This window comes from Vipera berus, assembly GCF_964194415.1.
Source record: "Vipera berus genome assembly, chromosome: W".
NCBI lineage: Eukaryota > Metazoa > Chordata > Lepidosauria > Squamata > Viperidae > Vipera > Vipera berus.
The window spans coordinates 22,805,258-22,830,055 of NC_138210.1; the positions used below are offsets into that span (position 1 = coordinate 22,805,258).

Sequence of the window (24,798 nt, forward strand, 5' to 3'; positions counted from 1 at the left end):
CTCTGGTCCTGGATGAAGCGGATTATCTAGACCCGTACCAATCGGGTTTCAGGCCCGGGTACAGCACAGAGACGGCATTGGTCGCGCTGGTGAATGATCTCTGGCGGGCTCGGGACAGGGGACATTCCTCTGTTCTAGTCCTATTAGACCTCTCAGCGGCTTTCGATACCATCGACCATGGTATCTTGCTGCGGCGTCTCAGGGGATTGGGAGTGGGAGGCACGGTTTTACAGTGGTTCTCCTCCTATCTCCAGGGACGTTCGCAGTCAGTGTTGACAGGAGGGCAGAGGTCGACCGCGAGGTCTCTCGTTTGTGGAGTTCCTCAGGGGTCGGTCCTCTCGCCTCTCCTGTTCAACATCTATATGAAACCGCTGGGTGAGATCATTCGTGGTTTTGGAGTTGGGTATCATCAGTACGCTGATGATACCCAGCTTTTCCTTTCGACCCCAAACCACCCCAGTGATGCCCTCAATGTGATGTCCCGTTGCCTGGAGGCGGTTTGGGTCTGGATGGGGAGGAACAGACTTCAACTCAACCCCGACAAGACTGAGTGGCTTTGCATACCTTCATCCCGGGTCTATTCGGATATTCCACCTCTTTCTATGGGGGGGTGAACTATTACCCCCCGTAGATAGGGCTCGCAACTTGGGAGTCCTCCTAGATTCACGGCTTACCTTGGAAGATCACATAGGGGCTGTGACTAGGGGGGCTTTCGCCCAGGTTCGCCTGGTGCGCCAGTTGCGGCCCTATCTAAGCCAGGATGATCTATGCACGGTCACTCACACGCTCGTGACCTCTCGACTAGACTACTGCAACGCTCTCTACATGGGGCTGCCCTTGAGGACCACCCGGAGGCTCCAACTGGTACAGAATGCAGCCGCGAGAGTTGTGTTGGGAGTCTCCCAATACTCCCATGTTACACCTCTGCTCCGTGAGCTGCATTGGTTACCAGTTGTCTTCCGGGTGAGATTCAAGGTACTAGTAATGGTGTTCAAAGCCCTACATGGCAGGGGTCCGGAGTACCTTAGGGAACACCTGCTGCCGGCATCAACTTCCCTCCGCTCTGTGCGTTCCCACAGAGAGGGCCTCCTCAGGGTGCCACCAGTCAAAGAATGTCGATTGGTGGCCCCCAGGGGGAGATCCTTCTCTGTGGGCGCCCCGGAGCTATGGAATCAGCTACCGGTTGAGCTCCAGACGGCGCCCGATCTTCGCTCCTTTCGCCGCGAGCTAAAAACATACTTTTTTGAACAAGCTGGCCTGGCCTGATGGGGGACTGGGGGGGTTGTTATTGTTATTTTATTGGGGTTTTAAGATGTATTAATTGTTTTTAGTATATGGGCATTTATTTAATTATTTTTTAACTTTTGTAATCCTGTATTTTTATTCTTGCCCTGTTCACCGCCCTGAGTCCTTCGGGAGAAGGGCGGTATAGAAATATTATTAAATAAAAATTAAATTAAATATATGATAAATGGATCTTTTACAGTGAAACCCTTATCCAACAATAATTGTTTGTACACTAGCAGTTCTGTACATAGCACTGACAGACATGAGAATTCAGCCTCCATTGTAGACAGGCTTATGTGCTTTTGTCTGATGGACTTCCATCCAATTAAAGCATCACCCAACATTATAGCCAACCCTGAAGTTGATTTACAAGGGCTTGTCTCAGAGGCAAAACTCGCATCTGCATATGCTATAAGGATTAACTCACGAATTGGCTCTAAATATAACGAGCAGTGAATAGACTGCTTCAAATACCTCAATACCCTTTTAGCTGCTTGCCAGTGTCTCACAGTTGGTTCATTATTGTATCTGGCTAATTGGTTGACACTAAAAGAGATATCAGGTCTAGTCCAATTACTCAGATACATAAGACTACCTATTAAAGTTGGGTACATAGTCTTATCAAATACAGGACTCTCAACATTAGTGTCCTTAAAATCCATAGCCATTGGAGTTTTTGCTGGTTTGCAAAGTTCCATATTATATCTCTTTAATAACTGAGATATTTTACTGGCTTGCAAAACCTTAAAACCTCTATTTGTCTTTACAATATCTAACCCCAAATAGTGGCTTATTTCCCCAAGGTTCCTAATTGTAAATTTGTTTTGCAACCTTGAAATAATGTTCTGTGCTTCTGACTCAGTTTTTGTTATGATTGCAATATCATCTGTGAATAATAGAAGCAAAGATAACACTCCACTGTGTTCTCTCCTAAATAAACATGGATCAGCATCACTGGCTACAAAACCTATCGCACTCAACTCGTTGACTATACATTTGTTCTATTCGTAACCTGATTTGTTTTAATCCATATAGGCTTTTCCTTAATTTCCAACAATCATGGTCTCTATCATTGGTCAATCCTAGTGGAGTTTTTAAATAAATAGTATGTTGCAATGGAGCATGTAGGTATGCAGTTTCCACATCCACATGGTTAACTATATATTGGTTTTTAGCTGCCCACACTAAAGCCGCTCTTAAAGTAGTTGCCCTTAGACTGGGTGCAAATACCTCATCATAATCCTCAGTAGTTTGGGCAAAACCTTGCACAACCAAACGCACCTTATGGGTTACAGTTCCATCGACACCCTTCTTTATCTTATATATCCATTTGCAACCTATAGCTTGCTCACCAGGTGGCAGTTTTGCTTTTTCGTAGACCGTAAGATCCTGCAAAGACTTTAACTCCCTGTTCATTGTAGCTTTCCATGATTTCTGTTCTTTTTCAGGATACATCCTGATTTCATCAGTTAGAAGGCTCTAACTCAACTTGGCATATTACACTGGCTTCATAATGATTTGGTAGCCGTCTTTCGCGTGTTGAATGCCTAGGTATTACAGGGCTTTGTACTGGTATTTCCTCTGTTTCTTCCTTTATCTCCCCTATCGCATCTTCCTCTTTTAAAGGTACAGAAGATGTCTTATTATTTCTAGCTATGTCATCAGAGGAGTCCTCAAATACTAGAGGATCTGTGTTAACTGTTTCTTGTTCTAATCTATCCCAACCAACGTGCTCAAGGAATTTGGCACTAGCACTACTATATACATTGGTGGTGCCTTGTTCCCAGAAACGATAGGATCTATGATTAGATTCATAACCCACAAAGTATAATTGCCTAGCCCAGGGGTAGGCAACCTGAATCGGTGAAAGAGCCACTTGGAACCGGTTCTCTCACTAAAAAAAACCTGGGAGCCGCAAAATACGTGTGCGCATGCGCACGTGCGCGGACATGCGCAGAACAGGATTTGATTAAAGTGGAGCTTACCTAAGCAAGACATACACCGGAGAGGAGGCCGAGCAAATTTTCCCTGCCTTGCCAGGCAGACAAACGGAGGCTTCAAACACACACACACACACACACACACACACACACACACACACACAAACACGAGGAAAAAGTGCAGAGCAAATTTCCCCCTCTATCCCCAGAGGCGGCACAAAGCAGAGAGGCGAAGAACGTGGAAGAAGAGGAAGGAAAGAAAGAAGATATAACCTTCAGCAAAGCAGCTTCCATGCAGAAGAAACACATTTGCACTTATGTGAGCAGGCATGTCCCCCCACAAGCAGCTCCCCCTCCCCCCAGCCTCCCCAGAGCCAAAAAACTCACCCTGCCTTAATTGCAGGCAAAACCTGCAGAAAGCCCAACCAGCCCGTGCAGATGCGCTGCCTGCTCGCCTTTCCAAGGCACTCCAGCCCAGATTCTTTGCTCCCTTTTAGCTGGACAACCTTTAAAATTGGCTCCCCCCTCTTTCTCCAAGGCAAGCTGCCCTCCTCTCCATCCTGCGCCCCCACTCCCAAAGAGTTTGGCTGGCAGTTTGTCAATCACAGCTCTTCCTCCTCCTCATCCCCCTCCCCAATCCGGCTTCTGCACAGAGTTTTTGCCTGAAGAAGAAACGGGGCGCTCCCCCCCTCTTCCCATCACTTCTTTGGTGCTTGTTTATCACTGCAGTTGATAAATTAGTATTCAGGTTGTTAAGTGAATCTGGTTTCCCCTTGTGACGGGTAGGCAGCCTTGGCTGTTTTATGAGTCCTGGGCTTAAACTCCCAGAATTCCTGAGCCAGCATGGAAACCTCTCCATTTCTCCTCGGCTTGGCTGGCTCAGGAATTCTGGGAGTTGAAGTCCACAAGTCATAAAAGAGCCAAGGTTGCCTACCCGAGTCCTTGGGGATGGCAGCCCCACCTGCGCCTCCTTACCCAGGTTCTTAAGGTAAAATCCTTTTTAAAAAGCCAGCCTTGCACACAGGTGGCTGTGAGCAGCTCCAAGACCGTTTCCCCTCAGCTGCTTGGGAACGAGTAAACGCCCCTCCCATTTGGTGACTGTTATTATTCATTTATAAGCAAAAGAAGAAGAAAAACAGAAAAATCAAAGAGATAAAAAGGGGGGAAAAACAAAATACACCTTTGAAATTCTGAAAAGGAGGGGATGGGGAAGGGGTTCTCTGAAGGATTCTGAGGACGGGGGGAGGGGGGTGCAGACGGAGAAGAACGGGGAGACACCAAGAAGGGGAGATGAGAGAGAGAGAGAGGGGGGGGAAGGGGGGAAAACACCCAAATATCCCCACGGGGTTACGGAACCTCTTTACAGATCGAGGAGGGGGCGGGGGGGCTGGGAAAAAGGGGAAGAAATATACACCACGTGGGCCTCCCACCCACACGCCGGCCTGTGCGCCTCTCCGGTCTATGTACAACGTACGTGCGCGCGCACACGCACACACAGAGATCCCATGTCAGCTGCCAGGACCACCCAAAGCCATCCAGCCGAGCCTCACAGCCTGATCCAAGAGCAGAGGGTGAGAAGGAGGAGGAGAAAGAGAGAGAAAGAGGGAGGGAAGGAGCCAAGGGTCTTCCTGCCCCACTCCCGAAGCCCACCAAGCAAGATAAGCTGCAATTCCATCTCTTGGGGGGCAGGGGGAGAGGAAGAGCTCCCCCTGCAGAGTCTGAAACATTTATTAGAGGGTTGCACAATCTGTGTGAAATATAAAGTCCCTTATAAAATACTCGGTTTGCAGCTCTCTAGAAATCCCTTTACCAACTCAAGACCACAATCCCAAACAAGGATAACCTCTCTGCAATAATAGTGGTAACTTGCTCGTAAGGTCTGCTCTAGAAGCTTCACAAGATAGGAATTTTATAGCTATGGAAACACTTGAAAACTGGACCTAATAAAAATATCAATCATATAACATTTGGATTTAAGAAGTTAAGAAGTAGGTCCAGTGACCCAAAATACCAATGGAAAAGCTTTTAAGAATAAATGTGCTTTAGCTATACAACTAAATATCACAATAAACAGAAGGGAGGAATTAAAAGTAGTAAAGTCAGCTCAAGATCGGCTCCAAATATACATACAAATTTAATACAGTAATTGAACAAAATGAAAAAGCAATGTTAGCTGCTTATGATTATCAAGGTTAAAGTTACATGCTTCACAAATGAAGTTTAAATAAAACCCTTAAAATTTGGATATGTCTTCTTTGCTTCCTTAGTGGAAAACCAAGTGCAGAACATTTTTATGAAGCTAGAAACTAATGTGCAAACTAGAGATTAATGTACTAGTTTTTGTGAAAGAGTCAAGTAATGATTCGGTTACATGTTTATGGAGGAACTGTTTCAAGCCTCGCAGAGAGAAGGGGAGAAAATCGCCCCTTCCTTCTCCCTGCCGAGGCTGCTAGCCACGGCAAGGGAGAAGGGGGGGAGAAAATTGCCCCTTCCTTCTCCTTGCCGAGGCTACTAGCCACGGCAAGGGAGAAGGGGGGGGAGAAAATCGCCCCTTCCTTCTCCTTGCCGAGGCTGCTAGCCACGGCAAGGGAGAAGGGGGGGGGAGAAAATCACCCCTTCCTTCTCCTTGCCGAGGCTGCTAGCCACGGCAAGGGAGAAGGGGGGGAGAAAATTGCCCCTTCCTTCTCCTTGCCGAGGCTGCTAGCAAGCCTTCTCCCATGGCGAGAAGGAAGGGCGGGAAAAACTCCACCCTACTCACCTTTTTAGTTCTCCCGTCTCTTCCTCCACTCTGCCAAGTGCAGTTAAAAAAACAAAGAGGTTTGTGGGTAGTCCCACAAACGGTTTGTGGGCCGTCCCACAAACCAACCAATCAATTTAAACTTTTGAAGTTTTTTTGTGAGAAGTTTAAATTGATTAATTTTTTTAGTGCCACTTTTTTTTTTCAAAAAAAAGAGGGAGGAGGCCTGGGAGCCGCATGGGATGCCTCAAAGAGCCACATGCGGCTCCGGAGCCGCAGGTTGCCGACCTGTGGCCTAGCCCTATGTTGGCCTTTACTCCTGAGTTGAGCAGGAATGTGGACCCATGCTGGGGTGCCAAACGTGTGCAGATAATCCAGGTTTGGTTTTCTACCATGCCATAACATATATGGTATTTTACCGGTAGAAGAATTAACCACTACATTTAGAACATGGTTTGCACATTTTGCTGCCTCCCCCCACAGTCTATCTGTTAAGCCAGAATCTTTTAACATAGTTCTCATCATGGCTTGTAACGTTTGCCCACGTCTCTCAACAAATGCATTATGTTGAGGCCTATAAGGGGCTGAACGTTTATGCTCAATGCCAGCTGATTCTAGCATATCTACAAACTGCTTGTTTGTAAATTCAGTGCCATTATCAGTTATTATGCACTGAACTTTTCTCTTTGTTTTCCTCTCGACAAACTTAAGCCAGTTTGAAAAATGTTGGAAAGTGTCTGCCTTTGACTTAAGCAGATAACAAAAACCATAACGAGAGTAATGATCAAGAATACTTAAAATATAACATGATCCTCCTAAACTAGGCTTCATGGGTCCAATTAGATCTGCAAATACAACTTCCAAAGGGACAGTGGTCTTGAAACCGTTTAACCTGTTTGCAGGAGTTGCCTTACTCTTTTCCTGATTACAGGCATTGCAATTCAGGTATTTCTTACATGGCTTCAGTTTTATGCCTTGTACTAACTCAACTGTTCTACGTAGTGAGTTAAAGTTCACATGCCCTAACCGCCTATGCAGTAAATGTATGCACTCGTCATGCGGCTTCTTGTTCTCACATATAGAGTTAGCATTAACCGTACTAACCGGGTTACCAGTGAGAACAAACAAACCATTTTTTAGGTTAGCAATTACACAGGTTCCATTCCTTTCTATCATACATTTCTCCCCTTTGAACTTTACCACAAACCCAACCTTAACCAATTCCCTTACGGATAAAAGGTTAAATCTTAGCTTAGGTATATACAACATAGGTAACTGTTCATCAATGCATGGACAATAGGAATTACCTTCACCAGAGGCCTTCATCCTCCAACCATTGGCCAGTGAAACATGTTGATTGCTGTTTTTCATATGAACAAACCTCTCTTTAACTTTGGTGATACATTGTGAAGCCCCACTATCAACCACCCACAGCTTATTCTTTCTGGATGTTGATTCACCAGAAACAGCCAAACCAATGCCCTTCTTTGCTTTCCCACCGCTATTCACATTCTGTTTTCTACCCTTTCTACAGAATTTGGCTATATGCCCGGTAGCCCCACAAGAATAACATTTCTTGACGTTGTAAGCAGTGGTAAATTGCTGCTCCTCTAGTGGCTGTGACTCTCTCAGCTGGTCTCTGCCACGCCTTCTTCTGGACTCTTCCAGCAGTCTCCCAGTAATGTTAGCCAAAGTCAGTTCCTGTCTGGTCAGGACTTCCAAAGATGAAACATACTCATCATAACTTTCATCCAAAGAGGACAGAATAATATAGACCTGGTGCAACTCTGAAAAAATCAGCTCCTTTTCATGAAGCTCTTGAAAAGTTGCCTTCATGTAGTTCAAATGGGTCAACATATCTCCATTCTTTTGCAGATGAGCTCTAAACAGCTTATGTGTAAGGTGTATATGTGCACCCACACTGTCACGAACATAAAGTCTTCGCAAAATGTCCCAACACTTAGCAGCAGACTCCTCACCACGAATATGGACAAGCTGCTGGTCATTCAGTGTTAGTCCAATGATGCAAAGTGCCTTTTTGTTGTTACGTTTAAAGTCGTCTATCTTCTTTGCATCATCCTCATTGTCTGGATTCCAAGCAGTAGTATCTGGTGGGTTACTATCTACAGTCCATAGTCCTTCCTTGCGCAAAAGCAAGCAACATTGTGTGGACCAGGTAACATAGTGTGACCCATCCAACCGGGTTATCCAGGAGATGCCAGTTGACTGTTCTTGTGCCATTGTTACACAAGATAGCTAACACAAACTCAGCTAGGATACTGTGTGTACTAACTCTCAGTACAGGGCTGGGCCCATAACCAGTGTTAGGTATTGTTGTGCAGAGGTCTCCTTGTGCTAGCAAAGAGTTGCACAAACAATGAAGGGTACTGAGAGCAGTAAGAGTCACACAGTAACCACAAGAGTACACCGAGTTGTGAAAACAGAAAGTATTTTACTTTTGAGGTGGTGTAAAAACAAAAATGCACGGTCAAAAAGAAAAACAGTCCAGGGCATACACAATAGTAACAGTCCAAGGAGTATTCCAAATACAAAGTCTTCTTACCAGTCCAGAGGTCAAATACACAGTTCAGGTTTATCACAGTAGTAAACCAACAGTACAGCAAAACAGTAATAGTAGAGAGAGCAGTGAATTCAGAGAGAAAGAAGCTACGTTCCTACCTCCCTCTTATGGCGATGAGAACACTTACACACCCATTGGCCAATTAACATCTTAAAGTCACATCATAGTTTATATATTTTCAACCCAACTATGTAGGCTATCACCATATGCCTAACATTAAGCATGCATATGTACTCAGTACTTGGTTTGGGCCCCTTTTGCAGCAATTACTGCCTCAATGCGGCCTGGCCTGGAAGCTATCAGCCTGTGGCACTGCTGAGGTGTTATGGAAGACCAGGATGCTTCAATAGTGGCCTTCAGCTCTTCTGCATTGTTCGGTCTCATGTCTCTCATCTTTCTCTTGGCAATGCCCCATAGATTCTCTATGGGGTTCAGGTCAGGCGAGTTTGCTGGTCAATCAAGCACAGTAATCCCACAGTCAATGAACCAGGTTTTGGTGCTTTTGGCAGTGTGGGCAGGTGCCAAGTCCTGCTGGAAAATGAAGTCAGCATCCCCATAAAGCTCGTCTGCGGAAGGAAGCATGAAGTGCTCCAAAATCTCCTGGTAGACAGCTGTGTTGACCCTGGACTTAATGAAGCACAGTGGACCAACACCAGCAGATGACACGGCTCCCCAAATCAACACAGACTGTGGAAACTTCACACTGGACTTCAAGCATCTTGCAGTGTGTGCCTCTCCATTCTTCCTCCAGACTCTGGGTCCTTGGTTTCCAAATGACATGCAATAGTTGCTCTCATCAGAAAAGAGGACTTTGGACCACTGTGAAGATCTGACCTGGAAAGTTAATACAACCCAGGTCGCTAGAAAGGCCCAACAGAGGCTTCACTTTCTCAGGGTCTTGCAGAAGAACAGGGTAGAACAACGGCTAATGACCCTCTTTTACCGGTCTACTATAGAGAGCGTCCTCTCGTATGGTATTGTGGTCTGGTATGCTGGTCTGACAGCTGCGCATAGGAAAGTATTACAGAGGGTGGTGAGTACAGCACAAGACATTGTGGGCTGTTCCCTGACACCACTGGATGACATTGCCAGGGCTCGTTGCCTTGGAAGAGTGAGGAAAATCCTCAGGGACGACTCACACCCTGGAAGGTATCTCTTTATTCTCCTACCATCGGGTAGGAGATATAGGAGTATAGCCAGCCGCACCAACAGGCTGAAAAACACCTTTTATCCGTGGGCTGTTAGGCTTTTGAATGAGAAATAACTTGTGTGAATTTTATGCAGAATTGACTTGGGAGGCCGGTGTGTGGTGTAGTTGGTTCACATGGTGTAGTAAGATGGAGGGTCTGTTGTCACTGTGTGTTGGGGGGTGGGAGCACAAAGGGAGGCTCAGCTAATCTCAATGTATACATAGTTGTACTTTGACAATAAAGATTCATTCATTCATTCATTCATTTTTCTTTAGCCCAGGTAAGACGCTTCTGACATTGTTTGTTGTTCAGGAGCGGCTTGACAAGACGAATACAACATTTGAAGCCCATGTCCAGGATCCGTCTGTGTGTGGTGGCTCTTGATGCACTGACTCCAGCCTCAGTCCACTCCTTGTGAAAGTCCCCAACACTTTTGAATGGCCTTTTCCTGACAATCCTCTCCAGGCTGCAGTCATCCCTGCTGCTTTTGCACCTTTTTCTTCACACTTTTCCCTTCCACATAACTTTCTATTAATGTGCTTTGATACAGCACTTGGGGAACATCCAACTTCTTTTGCAATTACCTTTTGAGGCTTTCCCTCCTTATGGCGGGTGTCAATGATGGTTTTCTGCACAACTGTCAGGTCAGCAGTCTTCCCCATGATTGTGATTCCTACTGAACCAGACTGAGAGACCATTTAAAGGTTCAGGAACCCTTTGCAGGTGATATGGCTTAATTAGCCTAGAATATTGCACCTTTTCACAATATTCTAATTTACTGAGATTGTGGATTTGGGGTTTTCATGAGCTGTAAGCCATAATCATCACAATTATGACAAATCATGGCTTGAACTATCTTGCTTTGCATGTAATGAGTCTATCTCATATATTTCCCCTTTTAAGTTGCATTACTGAAATAAATGAACTTTTGCACGATATTCTAATTTTTCGAGTTTCACCTGTAAATTACAAAAGCACACTGACTTGATGGAAATTTCTGCATCAGAACTACTCTGGCAAGATAAAGTAAACTTGTGCTAAAGTTTTATTTGATTATAATTTAAGAATGATATCCCTGAACTCATTAACAAAACTCTAGGTATTGGTTTTTTTCTGTTTCAAGAACATACTGTGAACTCTTTCCAAGGAAAAATAATAATGTGGCTTATTTTTTTTAATCAACCAGCTACAGAAAAATGGTAGAAAAACAAATCATTACAAGCTGTCTTATTCAATACAGCACAGAAACATAACTCCTGGTTTAAATTTATATCAATCTGTCTTCCATTGTATACCTGAAACACATATTTCATATCCACAAAGATAACCCTTTCCTATCTCTTCCTATCCTACCAGTCTATTCTGCAGTTCCCTTGTTTATTTTCTTTATTATTTATTATTTATTGACACAGCAACACTGGGGAGTTTATAAATAAAAGAGTTACAAACCGCCTCACTCCAGAGGCTCTCAGACATGTACAGGTAGTCCTCAACTTAGAACAGATCATTTAGTGACCGTTCAAAGTTACAACAGCACTGAAAAGTGACTTATGACTGTTTTTCACACTTACGACCATTGGAGCATCCCTGTGGTCACGTTATCAAAATTCAGATACTTTGCAACTGACTTATATTTATGATGGCTGCAGTGTCCCAGGATCATGTGATCCTCTTTTGCAACCTTCAGATAAGCAAGTCAATGGGGAAGCCAGATTCACTTAACAACCGTGTTCCTAACTTAACAACTGCAGTGATTCACTTAACAACTGTGGCAAGAAAGGTTGTAAAATGGAGCAAAATTCACTTAACAAATGTCTTCCTTAGCAACCGAAATTTTGGCCTCAATTATGGTTGTAAGTCAAGGACTACCTGTACAAATCAGTATGAAGCACAATATAACAAAAATATAAAAACCAACAAAACTGAGCAATAGCAAACAATAAAAGTTCTGCAGCATTCTACATCCCAACCTCTAATCTTTTGCCCAGTACTATCCACAAAGCTACTGGTGATTTTTTTTCTACAGTTCTTCCACTAGAAGTCCTTCCCATCATCTAATTCCAGGGGGTGAATCTGAGGAATTCTGTATAAAAATCCGCTGTACTATGAAAATAAAGGTAATATCAAAAGCCAACGAATACCAACAAAGATATTTGATCTACGCTGATTAGCATAGTTGATGATGATCAACAGCAGCTTTCTTGGCTTCTATCTCTTTCTCAGTGGTACCTCCAAAGTGATTCTAAAAAACCAAGTACGTTTACATCCAAATACATGCTTTACTTCTAAGCAATAGGCTTTTCCCATTTAATTTTATATTAATGCCCCTATAAGGATAAAAAACCTTTGACTTCCTTTGAAAAAAAATCCTTACCTTGAACAGGTGTTACTACAGTTCCTTTGAAGTGTGGATTTATGTGTATGTTTTTTGGCTGTTGGGATGCCACTGAAGGAGGAGTCATCAGTATTCTTGGGGTTTCTACTTGGGATGGCATATGAATTCCTTGAGAGGGAGGGGGTGGTGTATGATGCCGAGTGGGGACAGGGAGCAGACCTTGTGACTGTTGTTGCTGCTGCTGTGGTTGTTGCTGCGGCTGCCGCTGCTGGAAAAGATTCCTAATGGGCTGCTGATGACGAAATATCCTGTCTGAATGTGTCTGAAATTAAAAACAGAAAGTAATATATCCATTACTTGGAAAAATTTTAAAAATGTATCCACAAGGAATACAGGAGACGTTTTATATGGGATTAAGCAGATTCATGGCTACTGATAGTACCTACATATTCATAGGGTGCCTTCAAACAGTTTTTCTTAGGGAATGGGCAAATGAAAAGTGGAGACATCCTAACCTTGTTGAACACCCATGCAGACAGAATGCACAGAAGACTGTTTCCTGGGTACAACTTAGCATTAGTTTCTTATGCACATTAGTAGATAGTCCTCAACTTATGACCATAATTGGGGCCAGAATTTCTGTTGCTAAGCAAGACAGTTAAGTGAATCGTACTCAATTTTATGACCCTTTTTGCCATGGCTGTTAAGCAAATCACTGCAATTGTTAAGTGAATCGCATGGTCATTAAGTGAATCCAGCTTCCCTTTTTGACTTTCCTTGTCGGAAGCCAGCTGGGAAAGGCACAAATGGCGATCATGTGATCCCAGGATGCTGCAACTGTCATAAATACATGCCAGTTGCCAAGCACCTGAATTTTGATCACATGACCATGGGGATGCTTTGATAGTTGTTAAGTTTAAGGACTAGTCATAAGTCACTTTTCCCAGTGCCACTGTAACTTTGAACAGTCCCTAAATGAATGGTTGTAAGTCAAGGACTACCTATATTACAATTCAGAATTCTAAACCTACATTTATCAACAAGATTCCTCTGTTTTCATGATGGGAGAACTGCAGGAAGTATCAAGAGTAGAACCATCACAAATCCTAAAACAGATTTTCAGATGATAAATCCCAGTTCTCCCAAGTTTAAGAGTCATCAGAATAAGGCTCTGAATCAAGCATTCATGTTTAAGCAGCTAAACCCAAGCAGGCATTCCACTACTTTAATTCCCCACTCCAACCATCACTACTGCATTTAGGGTACCATAACAGCTGTCTGGGTTGGCAGTAAAGCAGGCCTGTGATCCTCAATTCTTCCCCTTTCATTGCTGTCTCTTCTTTGTTCTGCCATCCCATGACACATTAATGACCCTCCTCGTCTTCCTCCTCTTCGGGAGCCATACCGCCCTTGTTTTAGCTGTCTTTCCCGCTCTTCAAATTCAAGTAATGCTGCTTTGGCTTCTGCAGAAAGTTCTATTAAATGAAACAAAAGATAATTTACTATTTGCCAGAAGGATTAAGAGTTATGAACTAATAACACTTTCACTACAGTAGCAACACGGGCATGTGTGTAAAAACACACTTGGGATAAACACATGTCCATTAAGAAGAGACTGGACAGCCATTTGCCTGAAATGGTATAAGGTTTCCTGCCTGAGCAGGGGGTTGGACTAGATGACCTCCAAGGTCCCTTCCAACTTTATTATTATTATTATTATTATTATTATTATTATTATTATTATTATTATTATTATTATTATTATTATTATTATCTGACAAAAAATAAATTAAAATAAAAAATTAAAATTAACTTATTTCTATTTTGTGTTTCTAATACAAAGACCTGCAAATATAAATATAACAACTGTGGCAAAAGAAAGCAAAGGTAGTACCAGTAGTCACAGATGCCTTGGGTACAATCCCAAAGCAACTGGAGCACAACTTGAAGAGCCTTGGTGGAGCAGTGGGCTAATGCCTCCTTAAGTAACACCAGCTGCCTGCAATTAGTGCAGGTTCGAGTCCCACCAGGCTCAAGGTTGACTCAGCCTTCCATCCTTCCGAGGTAGGTAAAATGAGGACCCAGATTGTTGGGGGCAATTAAGCTGACTTTGTAATAATGCCGCTTGGGGGTGTGTGAAAGCCCTAATAAGCAGGCATATACATAGAATGAAGGCTACTGCTAAGCTTGTAAGCCGCCCTGAGTCTTCGGAGAAGGGCGGGATATAAATGGAATTAAAATAAATAAATAAAATAAATAAAACTTGAACACCATTGGCATAGACAAATTCACCAACAATCGTGAAAGGCAGTTTTACTCGGAACAGCTTACAACCTGCGACAATACCTCTAACACCACAAAACATCAACATCTGCCTATCCCAGGTCCTTGGGAAGGACTCGGTAGGTGGATAAAAATGCCAAATCCAGTCTGAACATCTGGCTGACTGTGTGACAAACCATAATTAAAAAGAAAACAAAACAGCAAAAAAACTCAAAGGGTAGACTTGATGGACAACAAGGTCTTTTTCTGCCATCAGTTTTCTATGTTTCTACACTCAATTAGCATGGCACATACATTAAGACAAACTATTAACATTTAAAGAATGTGATCGTATCCTTTTAACCTGCAAAAGGAAATGCATGTTTACAGTCTAGCGATAATAAAATACTTTATTTTCTCAAGAATACTTTTATTACTTATTTTTAATGTAAGAATAAATAGTTTTACTTTAACCTTTCTTTCTCCTATAACTTGCAAAAATTCAGTAATTAATTCATGGATATAACAAATATACAGGTAATCCTCAACTTATGACCATAATTGAGCCCAGAATTACAGTTGGACGTCATTGCAGTCGTAAGTTGAAGTATCATGTGACCAGACCAATTTTTTCAGCATTTTTGGTGGCAATCATTAAGCAAACAGCACAGCCATTAAGTGAATCCATTTTACACAAAGGGTATTTTTTGCCGGAAACCGGAAGTAAACATCAGAAACTGGCAAAAAAAATAAAAAATCATGGTCACATGACCATGCAACATTGCAAAGGGCTGTAAAATGAGCCGGTTGCCCAGCACCCAAAATGAAATCACATGACCGTAGTGTGTGTATAGCCATAACAACTTCAAAGTTAGTTCATAAGTAGGTTTAGGGGTAGTCTGTTGTAACTTCAAATAGTCATTAAGCAACTGGTCGTAAATTTAGGATGACCTGTATTTGGTAAGATGGGACTCATTTCAGAAGTATTCAATAAAACACAAGAAGCCACTGGAAGAAAGGGATCATGTTATCCTTTTTTGTTCTCTCACCTTTATGATTCATTGAACTGTTGTTCCTAAATAATCTATTTCAAATTCACACATACCTGCTTTAAAATGCTTTTAGCCCAAAAGATTTTCCTTTTAATTTAAAAAAGCAGCATTTAAGACATACAGTGAGGGAAAAAACTATTTGATCCCCTGCTGATTTTGTACGTTTCCCCACTGACAAAGAAATGGTCATAATTTTAATGGTAGGTTTATTTTAACACTGAGACAGAATAACAACAAAAAAAATCCATAAATTGATTTGCATTTTAATGAGTGAAACACCGTATATACTTGAGTATAAGCCGAATTTTTCAGCCCACTTTTTGGGCTGAAAAATCCACTTCGGCTTATACTCCAGTGAACAAAAAAAAAAGAACTGTCCCTTCGTTCGGGCCAGGCTGCTGAGAGAAGGGAGCGGCAGAGCCTTGCAGAGCCGGTAGACTCTGCCGTTCCGCCGGTAGACTCTGCCGCCTCCTGGTCCACCCTGGCGCCCGTCCTTGGTCTGCTGCTCGGGCGCTGGGCAACTGCCGGCTGGACGGCCCCGGAGGCTGCTGGGCCGCGTCGGTGGCCGCGCCCTTCCCTGGCTTGTTCCCGGGTCCCGGCAAGACGCCCTGTGGCCTCTCCAGGTGCCGGGCGGGTGGCCGCTGAGCCGACTCGGTGGCCGCACTCCTCCCCGGCTCGTCGGCTGCTTCCGAGGGCCGGCGGGTTGCTCCGCGGCCACTCCAGCTGATGGGCGGGTGGCTGCTGCGCCGTCTCGTCGGCTGCGCTCCTCTCCGGCTCGTTGGGGAGGCGCGGGCGCTGGCGGCTGCTTCCGAAGGCCGGCGGGTCGCTCCGCGGCCTCTCCAGCTGATGGGCGGGTGGCCGCTGCGCCGTCTCCTCGGCTGCGCTCCTCTCCGGCTCGTTGGGGAGGCGCGGGCGCTGGCGGCTGCTTCCGAAGGCCGGCGGGTCGCTCCGCGGCCTCTCCAGCTGATGGGCGGGTGGCCGCTGCGCCGTCTCCTCGGCTGCGCTCCTCTCCGGCTCGTTGGGGAGGCGCGGGCGCTGGCGGCTGCTTCCGAAGGCCGGCGGGTCGCTCCGCGGCCTCTCCAGCTGATGGGCGGGTGGCCGCTGCGCCGTCTCCTCGGCTGCGCTCCTCTCCGGCTTGTTGGGGAGGCGCGGGCGCTGGCGGCTGTTCCCGGAGGCCGGTAGGTTGCTCCGTGGCCTCCCCGGGCGTCGGGCGGGCGGTTGCTGGGCTGTCGCGGCGGCTGTGCACTTCCCCGGCTTTTCGGGAGACCGCGGGCGCCGGCGGTAGATCTCGGGGCCTGGTGGGTCGCTCCGTGGCCCCGCTGAATGTCGGGCGTGCCGGGCCCGACAGGAGCGGCAGAGCCTTGCAGAGCTGCTCCCTTCGGCTCCTCTTTGTTCAGGCCAGGCAGCGGAGAGAAGGGGCGGCAGAGGCATGCAGGGCTGGTAGAGGTGGCGGCAGTCCAGCGTTGTTTCTCCCCCTCGTGCGTGTGTGTGTGTGTGTGTGTCAGACCCGCAGGAATGGCTAGTAAAGGTGGCGGCAGTCCGGCATTTGCGTTTCTCTGTGTGTCAAGCCCCGTGGGCCCGACACACAGGAGGGGGGGGACGCCGCTTCCTTACCAGCCATTCCCGCAGGTCTGACACACGCACGCATGCATGAGGGGGGGAAACGCCGGACTGCCGCCACCTCTACCAGTCGTTCCCGCAGGTCTCACACACACACACACACACGCACGAGGAGGGAAACAACGCTTGACTGCCGCCTCCCTAGCAGACCTTCCCTGCGGGATGTGCTGCCAGGAAGCCTGGCAGCCTGATGAGCGGACCCTGCGAACCGCGGCCCGAGCCAGCTCCGGGATGCTGCCAGAGTCAACAAGCGGCTCGTCGTGGCACAGAATATAGATATGTTGCTAAGAAGGGGCCAAGCTTATACTTATACTCGGCTTATACTCGAGTCAATAACTTTTTTCAGTTTTTTGGGGTAAAATTAGGGGTCTCGGCTTATACTCGAGTCGGCTTATACTCAAGTATATACGGTAAGTATTTGACCCCTTCGCAAAACATGACTTAGTACTTGGTGGCAAAACCCTTGTTGGCAATCACAGAGGTCAGATGTTTCTTGTAGCTGGCCACCAGGTTTGCACACTTCTCAGGAGGGATTTTGTCCCACTCCTCTTTGCAGATCCTCTCCAAGTCATTAAGGTTTCGAAGCTGACCTTTCGCTCCCTCCACAGATTTTCTATGGGATTAAGGTCTGGAGACTGGTTAGGCCACCTGCTGAAGCCACCCATGGTAAGGTTGCCGCGCCCGCCCCCACCCAGATGCCCTTGCCTCCCCGAAGCATTTTTTTTTGCTAACCTGCATTTAAGCTGCATTTCATTTCTCCATTCGCTTCTCAGCCTTCGCCATGTCTTTGTGGGACAAAAAAAAAAGTTCCATGAGACTTTCTAACTTCTCGCGAGATCTCAAGAAGTTAGAAAGTCTGATGGAACTTTTTTTTTTATCGATAGTCCCACAAACACGCGGAGAAGGAAACTGAGAAACGGAATGCAGCTGAAAGGCAGGTTAGTAAAAAAACGCTTGGAGGAGGCGAGAGCATCTGGGCGGGGGCAGCAACCTTACACTGCATGGTGGTGGGAGGGTGGGGCACATGCCCGTCCCATGCCAGCCCAGCCCCTTCCTGAGCCTCCGGCGCTTCACCTGCTCCTTTGGTGGGTCTGTAAGCAGAGCTGCAAAGTTCATCTCTTCCCCACTTGTTCCGCGGTCTCATGGTAGCGGCATTGCGCAAGAGGTGGCAAATGGCCAGTTTCGGCGTGGCACGGCTGTTTGCTGCCTCACGTATTGTGCCCAATGCCACTGCAATGCACCCGTGGAACACGTGGGACAGGATCCCCCCTCACCTGTCCATCCAGCTACTGTGTCAAGTTTCCGACGTATGGTGGCTCTGTAGGCAGTGCTGCCACCAAAGCAGCAGGTGCCGGGCCGAGGAGGGCCCAAATTTGGCGCCCCGGGGCTGTCCCAGAAATGGCAAGGGACCAGCCCCCGCTGCCCCAGCCCTGGCCCACCCCAACCCAGCTGGGCGCCCTCCCAGTGCACGCACAGGAAACAGCGAGCGCTTGGGAGCTGGTGATTTGTAGCAGCAGCTGCAGCTCATTTGCCTCACCCTGCCCCGCCTCATCCCTCCCAGCCTCGCCCGTCACACCCGGCCATTCCCCGCTTTGCCGGGCTTCTCCTCATCCGGTTCTACTGCACTGCGCCTTTCCTCACTTGGGCCTTGGCGTCCTGTAAGACTAGCTCCCCAGGGCACACCTGGCCTGTGGGGTGAAAGGCACAGAGATGGGAGCACCCAGTGGCACAAGTTGAGCCTTTCTTCCCCCCTTCTTTTTTTATTATTTATTGAAAAGTTTTATAAAAGTTACAATATTATCCCATCCCATTACCACATCTCCAACATTTGGGCTGTAAATTAGAATACATACAAGACAACTTTTTAGGATCCAAATGCCATCTATAAAACATTTTATAAAAATTTTCTCTTAAATTTTGGGCTTGAGTAAATTTTACATTTCTAACCCAAATTACCTCCCACACATCCAATGGAATCGGTTCTTGAATATTTTGAGCTCACTTTACCATACAATCCTTTACCAATTCCGTTTCCGAATCCAATTCTATTAAAGCATTATAAATTCTCTGTCGGGCCGAGCACGCCCGACATTCGGACGGGCCGCGGGGTGACTCACCAGACTGCCAGGCTCCCGCAGAGCACCCCGTCAGGCCCCGAAGCCTCCCGCCGGCGCCCGACATCTCCCGGAGGGCCAGGACGGCATTCGGCCCTCCCCAGCACTCCGGTAACCGGAGCAACCCACCAGGCCCCAAAGCCTCCCGCCGTCGCCCGTCGTCTCCTGGAGGGCCGGGCCAGCACACGGCCCTCCCCAGCGACCCGGTAACCGCCCGGAGCAACTTACCAGGCCGCAGGGTCGTTAGCAGGCATCCTCGCCTCCTCGCCATGCTGCCGGGTTCCGGAAACGGCTGGCCACGCCCACGCTACTCCGACGGATCGGGGAATGGGTCAGCGAGAAGAACGGCGCAGCAGCGGGCCGCCTGTCAGCTGGGGAGGCCGCGGACCAGCCAGCCGGGTTCCAGAGGCTGCTTACAGGCCGGGAAGGGGCCGTACGAAGAACTAGGCGGTGGCTGCCCAGCGCCCGAGCCGCAGGGCAAGAATGGGTGCCTGGGTGGGTCAGGGGGTGACGGAGACAACCGGTGGGCCGGGAAGGGGTTGAGCGAGCAGCTCGCGGCGATCTGGGGTGGTGGGGGGAAAGAAGAGTCTAGGCAGAGCTCTGGGGGAAAAGAGGGAGGTTTAGGCTGGGGGGTAACTTACCGGCTGCATTGGTGGTGGGACGGGAGCCAAAAGGAGGGAACCATGGGAGGCGGGGTTTAAGTAGGGTGGGGGCGTGGTGGTGTAATTAAGGGTGTGGTGGTGGGAGTTAGCCTTGCCGGTTATTTAACAGCGTTGACTGTGCTGTAAAGTCAACGCTGACTTCATTTGTCTTTGAGCGAATGTTTATGCGGATAATAAACACGGCTTAGAAGAACCAGCTCCCGTTCCGGTGTCAATCTTTGGGTGGCTCGTCGGACGGGGCCTGAAAGTAAGTCAGCGTTCCTTTTTCTTACTTTGCGGGGAGCTCTTTCCTCAGAGGTTTGCTATGGCAGAAGGCACGGAGGATGCTGCACCACTGGCTGAGGGGCAGGAGGAAGCTGGAGCTGCGGCTGGGCTCTTGGAGTCGGTGGAGGTGGGGGAGGAGGCATTGCCCTCGGTGCGGCGGAAGGAAAAACCCCCTCCACTCGAAGGCTCTGGTCCGGGGCCTCAGGAGGCTGCAGTGCGGGGTCGCAGCAGCGATCGGTGGACGTATTCTGATGGGGATCATCGAGGACTCGGCCAAGGCTTGATGACCCGGCCTAAAGGTGCGTCTATTGAGTGGAGGGAGCGGTGTTTCGTGGAGGACAGCGGTGAAGAATGGAGTTACTCCACCGTTCCGGGCAACCGTACTATGGAGGTTCTCAGAGAGCGGTTCGGGGAAGTGAGGGGTCGGGAGCCTGGGCTTTGGTCTGTTCCAGATGAGTCTGACCAGGGGCAGTGGTCCCTCCCAGGTGGCCTTGCTCGGCGGTCTAGCCCACCCCACTTTCGTATGGACAGCCCAAGGTACCAGGGATCAGCTCGCCAGCCTGAGGTTCCCAGAGGTCCCGGGGTTTCGGCTCCCACTACGGCGGTACCAAGCGGCACGACTCCCTGGGACAGCGTAACCGGAAGACCAAGACAGCAGCCGTTACGACCAGATGGGGGGGTTCCAGCCCAGGGGATGCCGCTGGGTCCTTGGGGTCAAGGGCTGGCGTGGGGTCCTCCGCCCCTGACCGTGGTCTATGATGGTCATCCAGACCGCCTGGCAATGTTTTTGGGGCAGGTGATTAATCACATGGACCAATACGGCCCGGCCTATACGTCCCAGTGGGCGATGGTAGTGGCTGTCACAGCGTGTCTACAAGGAGAGGCTGCGGCCTGGGCGGCTGACCTATACGGCGATCATGCCCGTGAGCTCGGGGACCTTGGTCTTTTCCTGGAGGCTTTACGGGCCCGTTTTGAGGATATCTCACGGGTGCTCCGTGCCGAGGCCGAAGTGTTGGATCTGCGCCAACAAGGAAGACCGGCAGTACGTTACGTTGGGGAGTTCCGGAAGGTGGCCGGGAGGCTACGGTCATGGCCTGAACGCCTTCTTGTGCACCACTTTAAGGCTGGACTGGATAGTGCTTTGCGACGAGCTTGTGTGGTAAGAGGGGTTCCGGCCCGTCTGCAGGACTGGTTCCGGGTGGCTATTGAGCTGGACATTGGCTTGCAGGATACTCGAGGAAGGTCTGAGGGGATGACCGGGGCCCGGCGGCCGGCCGAAAGGGTGAAGGTGGAGGAGCGGCCCGGCCTGCCGGTGGCCAAGGCCAACCCTGTACCACCACCACGTCCTGGTATTAGGTGTTTCCGATGTGACCAGCCGGGTCACTGGGCGGCTGAATGCCCGCTCCCGCCAGCCCGGATGGTTCCTCCAGCAACTTCGACACGGGCTTTGCCTGCTAGGAAGACCTCGGAGCGGTCCCGAACTGCTTATCAAGCCGCTGACAACAGCCGTCGGGACACGACACCTCCTTTGGCAACCGGGCCCGTAACTACCCAGACCGCGCCGACGGAAGACCTTGAGGATCTGGAGCTGGAGGATGATCCGATGGTAAGCGCTCCGGTGTGCCCTTTTGTGTTCCCCGTGGTGTTGGTGAGCCCCGTGTCTGGGCAAAGGCGGGCGGTTAGGGCTTTGGTCGATTCGGGGAGCACCCGGTGTCTAATCAACCGGAAAACAGTGGCTGCAGTGGGTATCCGGTTGCAACGACTGGTAACCCCTCTGCGTTTCCAACAAGTGGATGGGTCGCTCCTTGGGGGGGCTCCTATCACCCACGTCACCGAACCTGTCCGGCTGGAATTGGGGGCCCACTGGGAAGTTTTGCGTTTTGTTGTGGTGCCCTCTATGACTGAAGCTCTTATTCTGGGCCTTACGTGGCTTGATAAATGGGGTCCCACGATTTGGTGGGAGGGGGGTAGTCGTCATCTTCGGGTAGGTCTGGGGCCCGAGCCCCCTCTCCACCATTCCTTCCTGGGGCCGGAGGACACGGGGACGCGGGAGAAGGTTTGCGGGGTCACGGATGATTCGAAGGTGCATGTACCCCGGGACTACTCGGATTTAATGGACGTCTTCGATGAGCGGGAGTGCGATTCGTTACCACCCCATCGGCCGACGGATTGTGCTATTGAGTTCGAACCTGGGGCCAGACTACCTAAGCCCCGTATGTACGCCATGTCTCCAAAAGAGATGCAGGAGTTACGGCGGTACATAGATAAGAACTTGGAAAGAGGATTTATTCAACCAGCACGATCCCGGGTGGCGGCGCCAGTTCTTTTTCGTGAAAAGAAGGATGGGGGCTTGCGCTTGTGTGTGGACTACCGGGGGGTTAATGCGGTGTGCGTGGAGCACCTCTATCCCCTTCCTTTGATGAAGGACATGCTGGCCCATTTGGCGACAGGCCGGGTATTCACCAAGTTGGACCTCAGAGAAGCCTATTACCGGGTGAGGATCAAAGCCGGGGACGAATGGAAGACCGCGTTTAATTGTCCTCTTGGCAGTTTTCAGTTCCGAGTGATGCCATTTGGCCTACAGGGAGCTCCCGCTGTGTTCATGCAATTGATCAATCAGGTCCTGCATGAGTTCCTGTATCGGGGTGTTTTGGTATACTTGGACGACATCCTGATTTACTCGGACACATTGGAGGAGCATGTGCTTCTTGTGCGGCAGGTGTTGTCAAGACTGCTGGAAGCGCAGCTCTATGTTAAACTGTCCAAGTGTGAGTTCCATAAGGCCCAGCTAGACTACCTTGGGTATCGTATATCGGCGGCGGGGGTGGAGATGGACCCTAAAAAGGTACAAGCCATTCAACAGTGGCAGGCTCCGCAGACTCGGCGACAGTTGCAAAGTTTCCTTGGCTTTGCCAACTTTTATAGACAATTCATCCCACGTTTCGCAGCTATCGCCCTGCCGTTAACAGATCTACTGCGCACACGACAGTTGAAGACACGCCCGCGTCCGGGGTTGAAATTGGAGTGGTCCACCACGTGTCAGCGGGCGTTCGAGGAACTGAAGTCCCTCTTTGCTAAAGAGCCCGTTTTGAGACATCCCGACCCCAAGCTGGCTTATGTCGTACAGGCGGATGCGAGCGATGTTGCTCTTGGAGCCGTCCTCCTTCAGCGGAACAGTGCCGGGGTCCTGCAGCCGTGTGCTTATGCCTCTAAGAAACTGACTCCCACTGAACGGGCCTGGGCGGTGTGGGAGAAGGAGGCTTATGCGGTCCGTTGGGCTTTGGAAACCTGGCGACATCTTCTGGAGGGGGCCTCCCGTCCGTTCGAACTGTGGACGGACCATAAAAACCTGGAAGCCCTACAAACTCCTCGTCGCTTGTCGCCTAAACATGTCCGATGGGCCTTATACTTCCGTCGCTTCCGTTTTGTGCTGAAGTATGTGCCGGGGGGTCGGAACTTTCTGGCAGATGCCTTGTCACGCATGCCTCAGTTTGACAGCAAGAGGGAGGAGGTGGTGCAGGCACTCATCCCGACACTGGCAACTGAGGGGATTGGTTCGGAGAGTGCTAGACAGGTATCGGAGGAGAATTTGAACCAGGCCATCCAAAGGACCTTGCAGGAGGATGCCTGGTTGCGGAGTAATCCGGGACTATTAACTATGCGGGACGGTTTAGCGTGGCATGGAACACGACTGTATGTACCCGAAACCGTGCGGCCACGCGTTCTGCATGGGTGTCACGACGCCAAACAGGCGGGACATTTCGGGTTTGTGAAAACCTTACATCTGGCACGTCGTCAATTCTGGTGGCCTCGCATGAAGAGTGACATCGAGCAGTACGTACGGCGTTGCCATATTTGTGCCACTACAAAGCCCCAAGTTGGGAAGCCTTTGGGGTTGTTGCAACAGGTAGCTGACCCAACCCGGCCTTGGCAGGACATCGCCATGGACTTCGTTGTGGACCTCCCAGAGAGTAAGGGTCACACCGTTATCTGGACGATAGTTGACCTGTTTTCTAAACAGGCACACTTTGTCCCGTGTAAGGGGTTACCATCAGCCCGTCGCTTAGCTTGGTTGTTCCTCACGCAAGTATACCGACTGCATGGAGTGCCGCGGCGTGTGATTTCGGATAGAGGGGTGCAATTCACAGCCCGGTTTTGGAGAGAGTTCCTGCGTCATATCGGCTCGTCCCAGGGATTGAGTACCGCCTATCATCCCAGCACCAACGGGGCCGCAGAACGAGCCAACGCTGCTGTTGAACGCTATTTACGGAGCTATGTTTCTTTCCGGCAGACGGATTGGGTAGACCTGTTAGCACTTGCTGAAGTCGCATACAATAACGCAGTTCACAGTAGTACTGGCTTCTCTCCATATCGGGTGGTCACTGGTCACGAGTTCGTTCCCTTCAGTGAATGCCCTCAGGAAGAGGCGTCTCCGTGCTCACCGCTTGACTGGATGCGTCAAATCACGGCTGCCTGGGGGGCGGCGAAGGAAGCGTTGGATCGGTCCGCCGTGGCGACCAAAGCACAGGCGGACAAAAAACGAAAACCCTTTGCTACACCGCGGGTGGGGGACCTGGTTTACCTGTCCACCAAGTATTTACGGTTACAGGTCCCGTGCCGTAAGCTAGGACCCAAATACCTCGGGCCGTTCCGGGTGGTGCAGGTGGTAAACCCGGTAACGGTGCGGCTGCGGTTGCCTAAGTTTTTGGGTAAGGTCCACCCGGTGTTCCATAGTAGCCTGCTGAAACCTGCTC

At 48.9% G+C, this 24,798-nt stretch overlaps 1 protein-coding gene across 4 annotated transcripts in view; it reads right to left on the minus strand.

Moving 5' to 3' along the window:
• Positions 1-24,798, minus strand: part of LOC308676208 (RNA-binding protein 33-like) — a 293,110-nt gene that overhangs the window by 184,290 nt on the left and 84,022 nt on the right. For all 4 annotated transcript variants that reach the window (XM_081341982.1, XM_081341985.1, XM_081341984.1 and 1 more), the window contains 2 exons: positions 13,337-13,545; positions 12,110-12,392 (listed from right to left, as the gene is read on the minus strand). In XM_081341982.1, the coding sequence (XP_081198108.1) occupies positions 12,110-12,392; positions 13,337-13,545 (492 nt within the window). The remainder of the gene's footprint in view (positions 1-12,109; positions 12,393-13,336; positions 13,546-24,798) is intronic.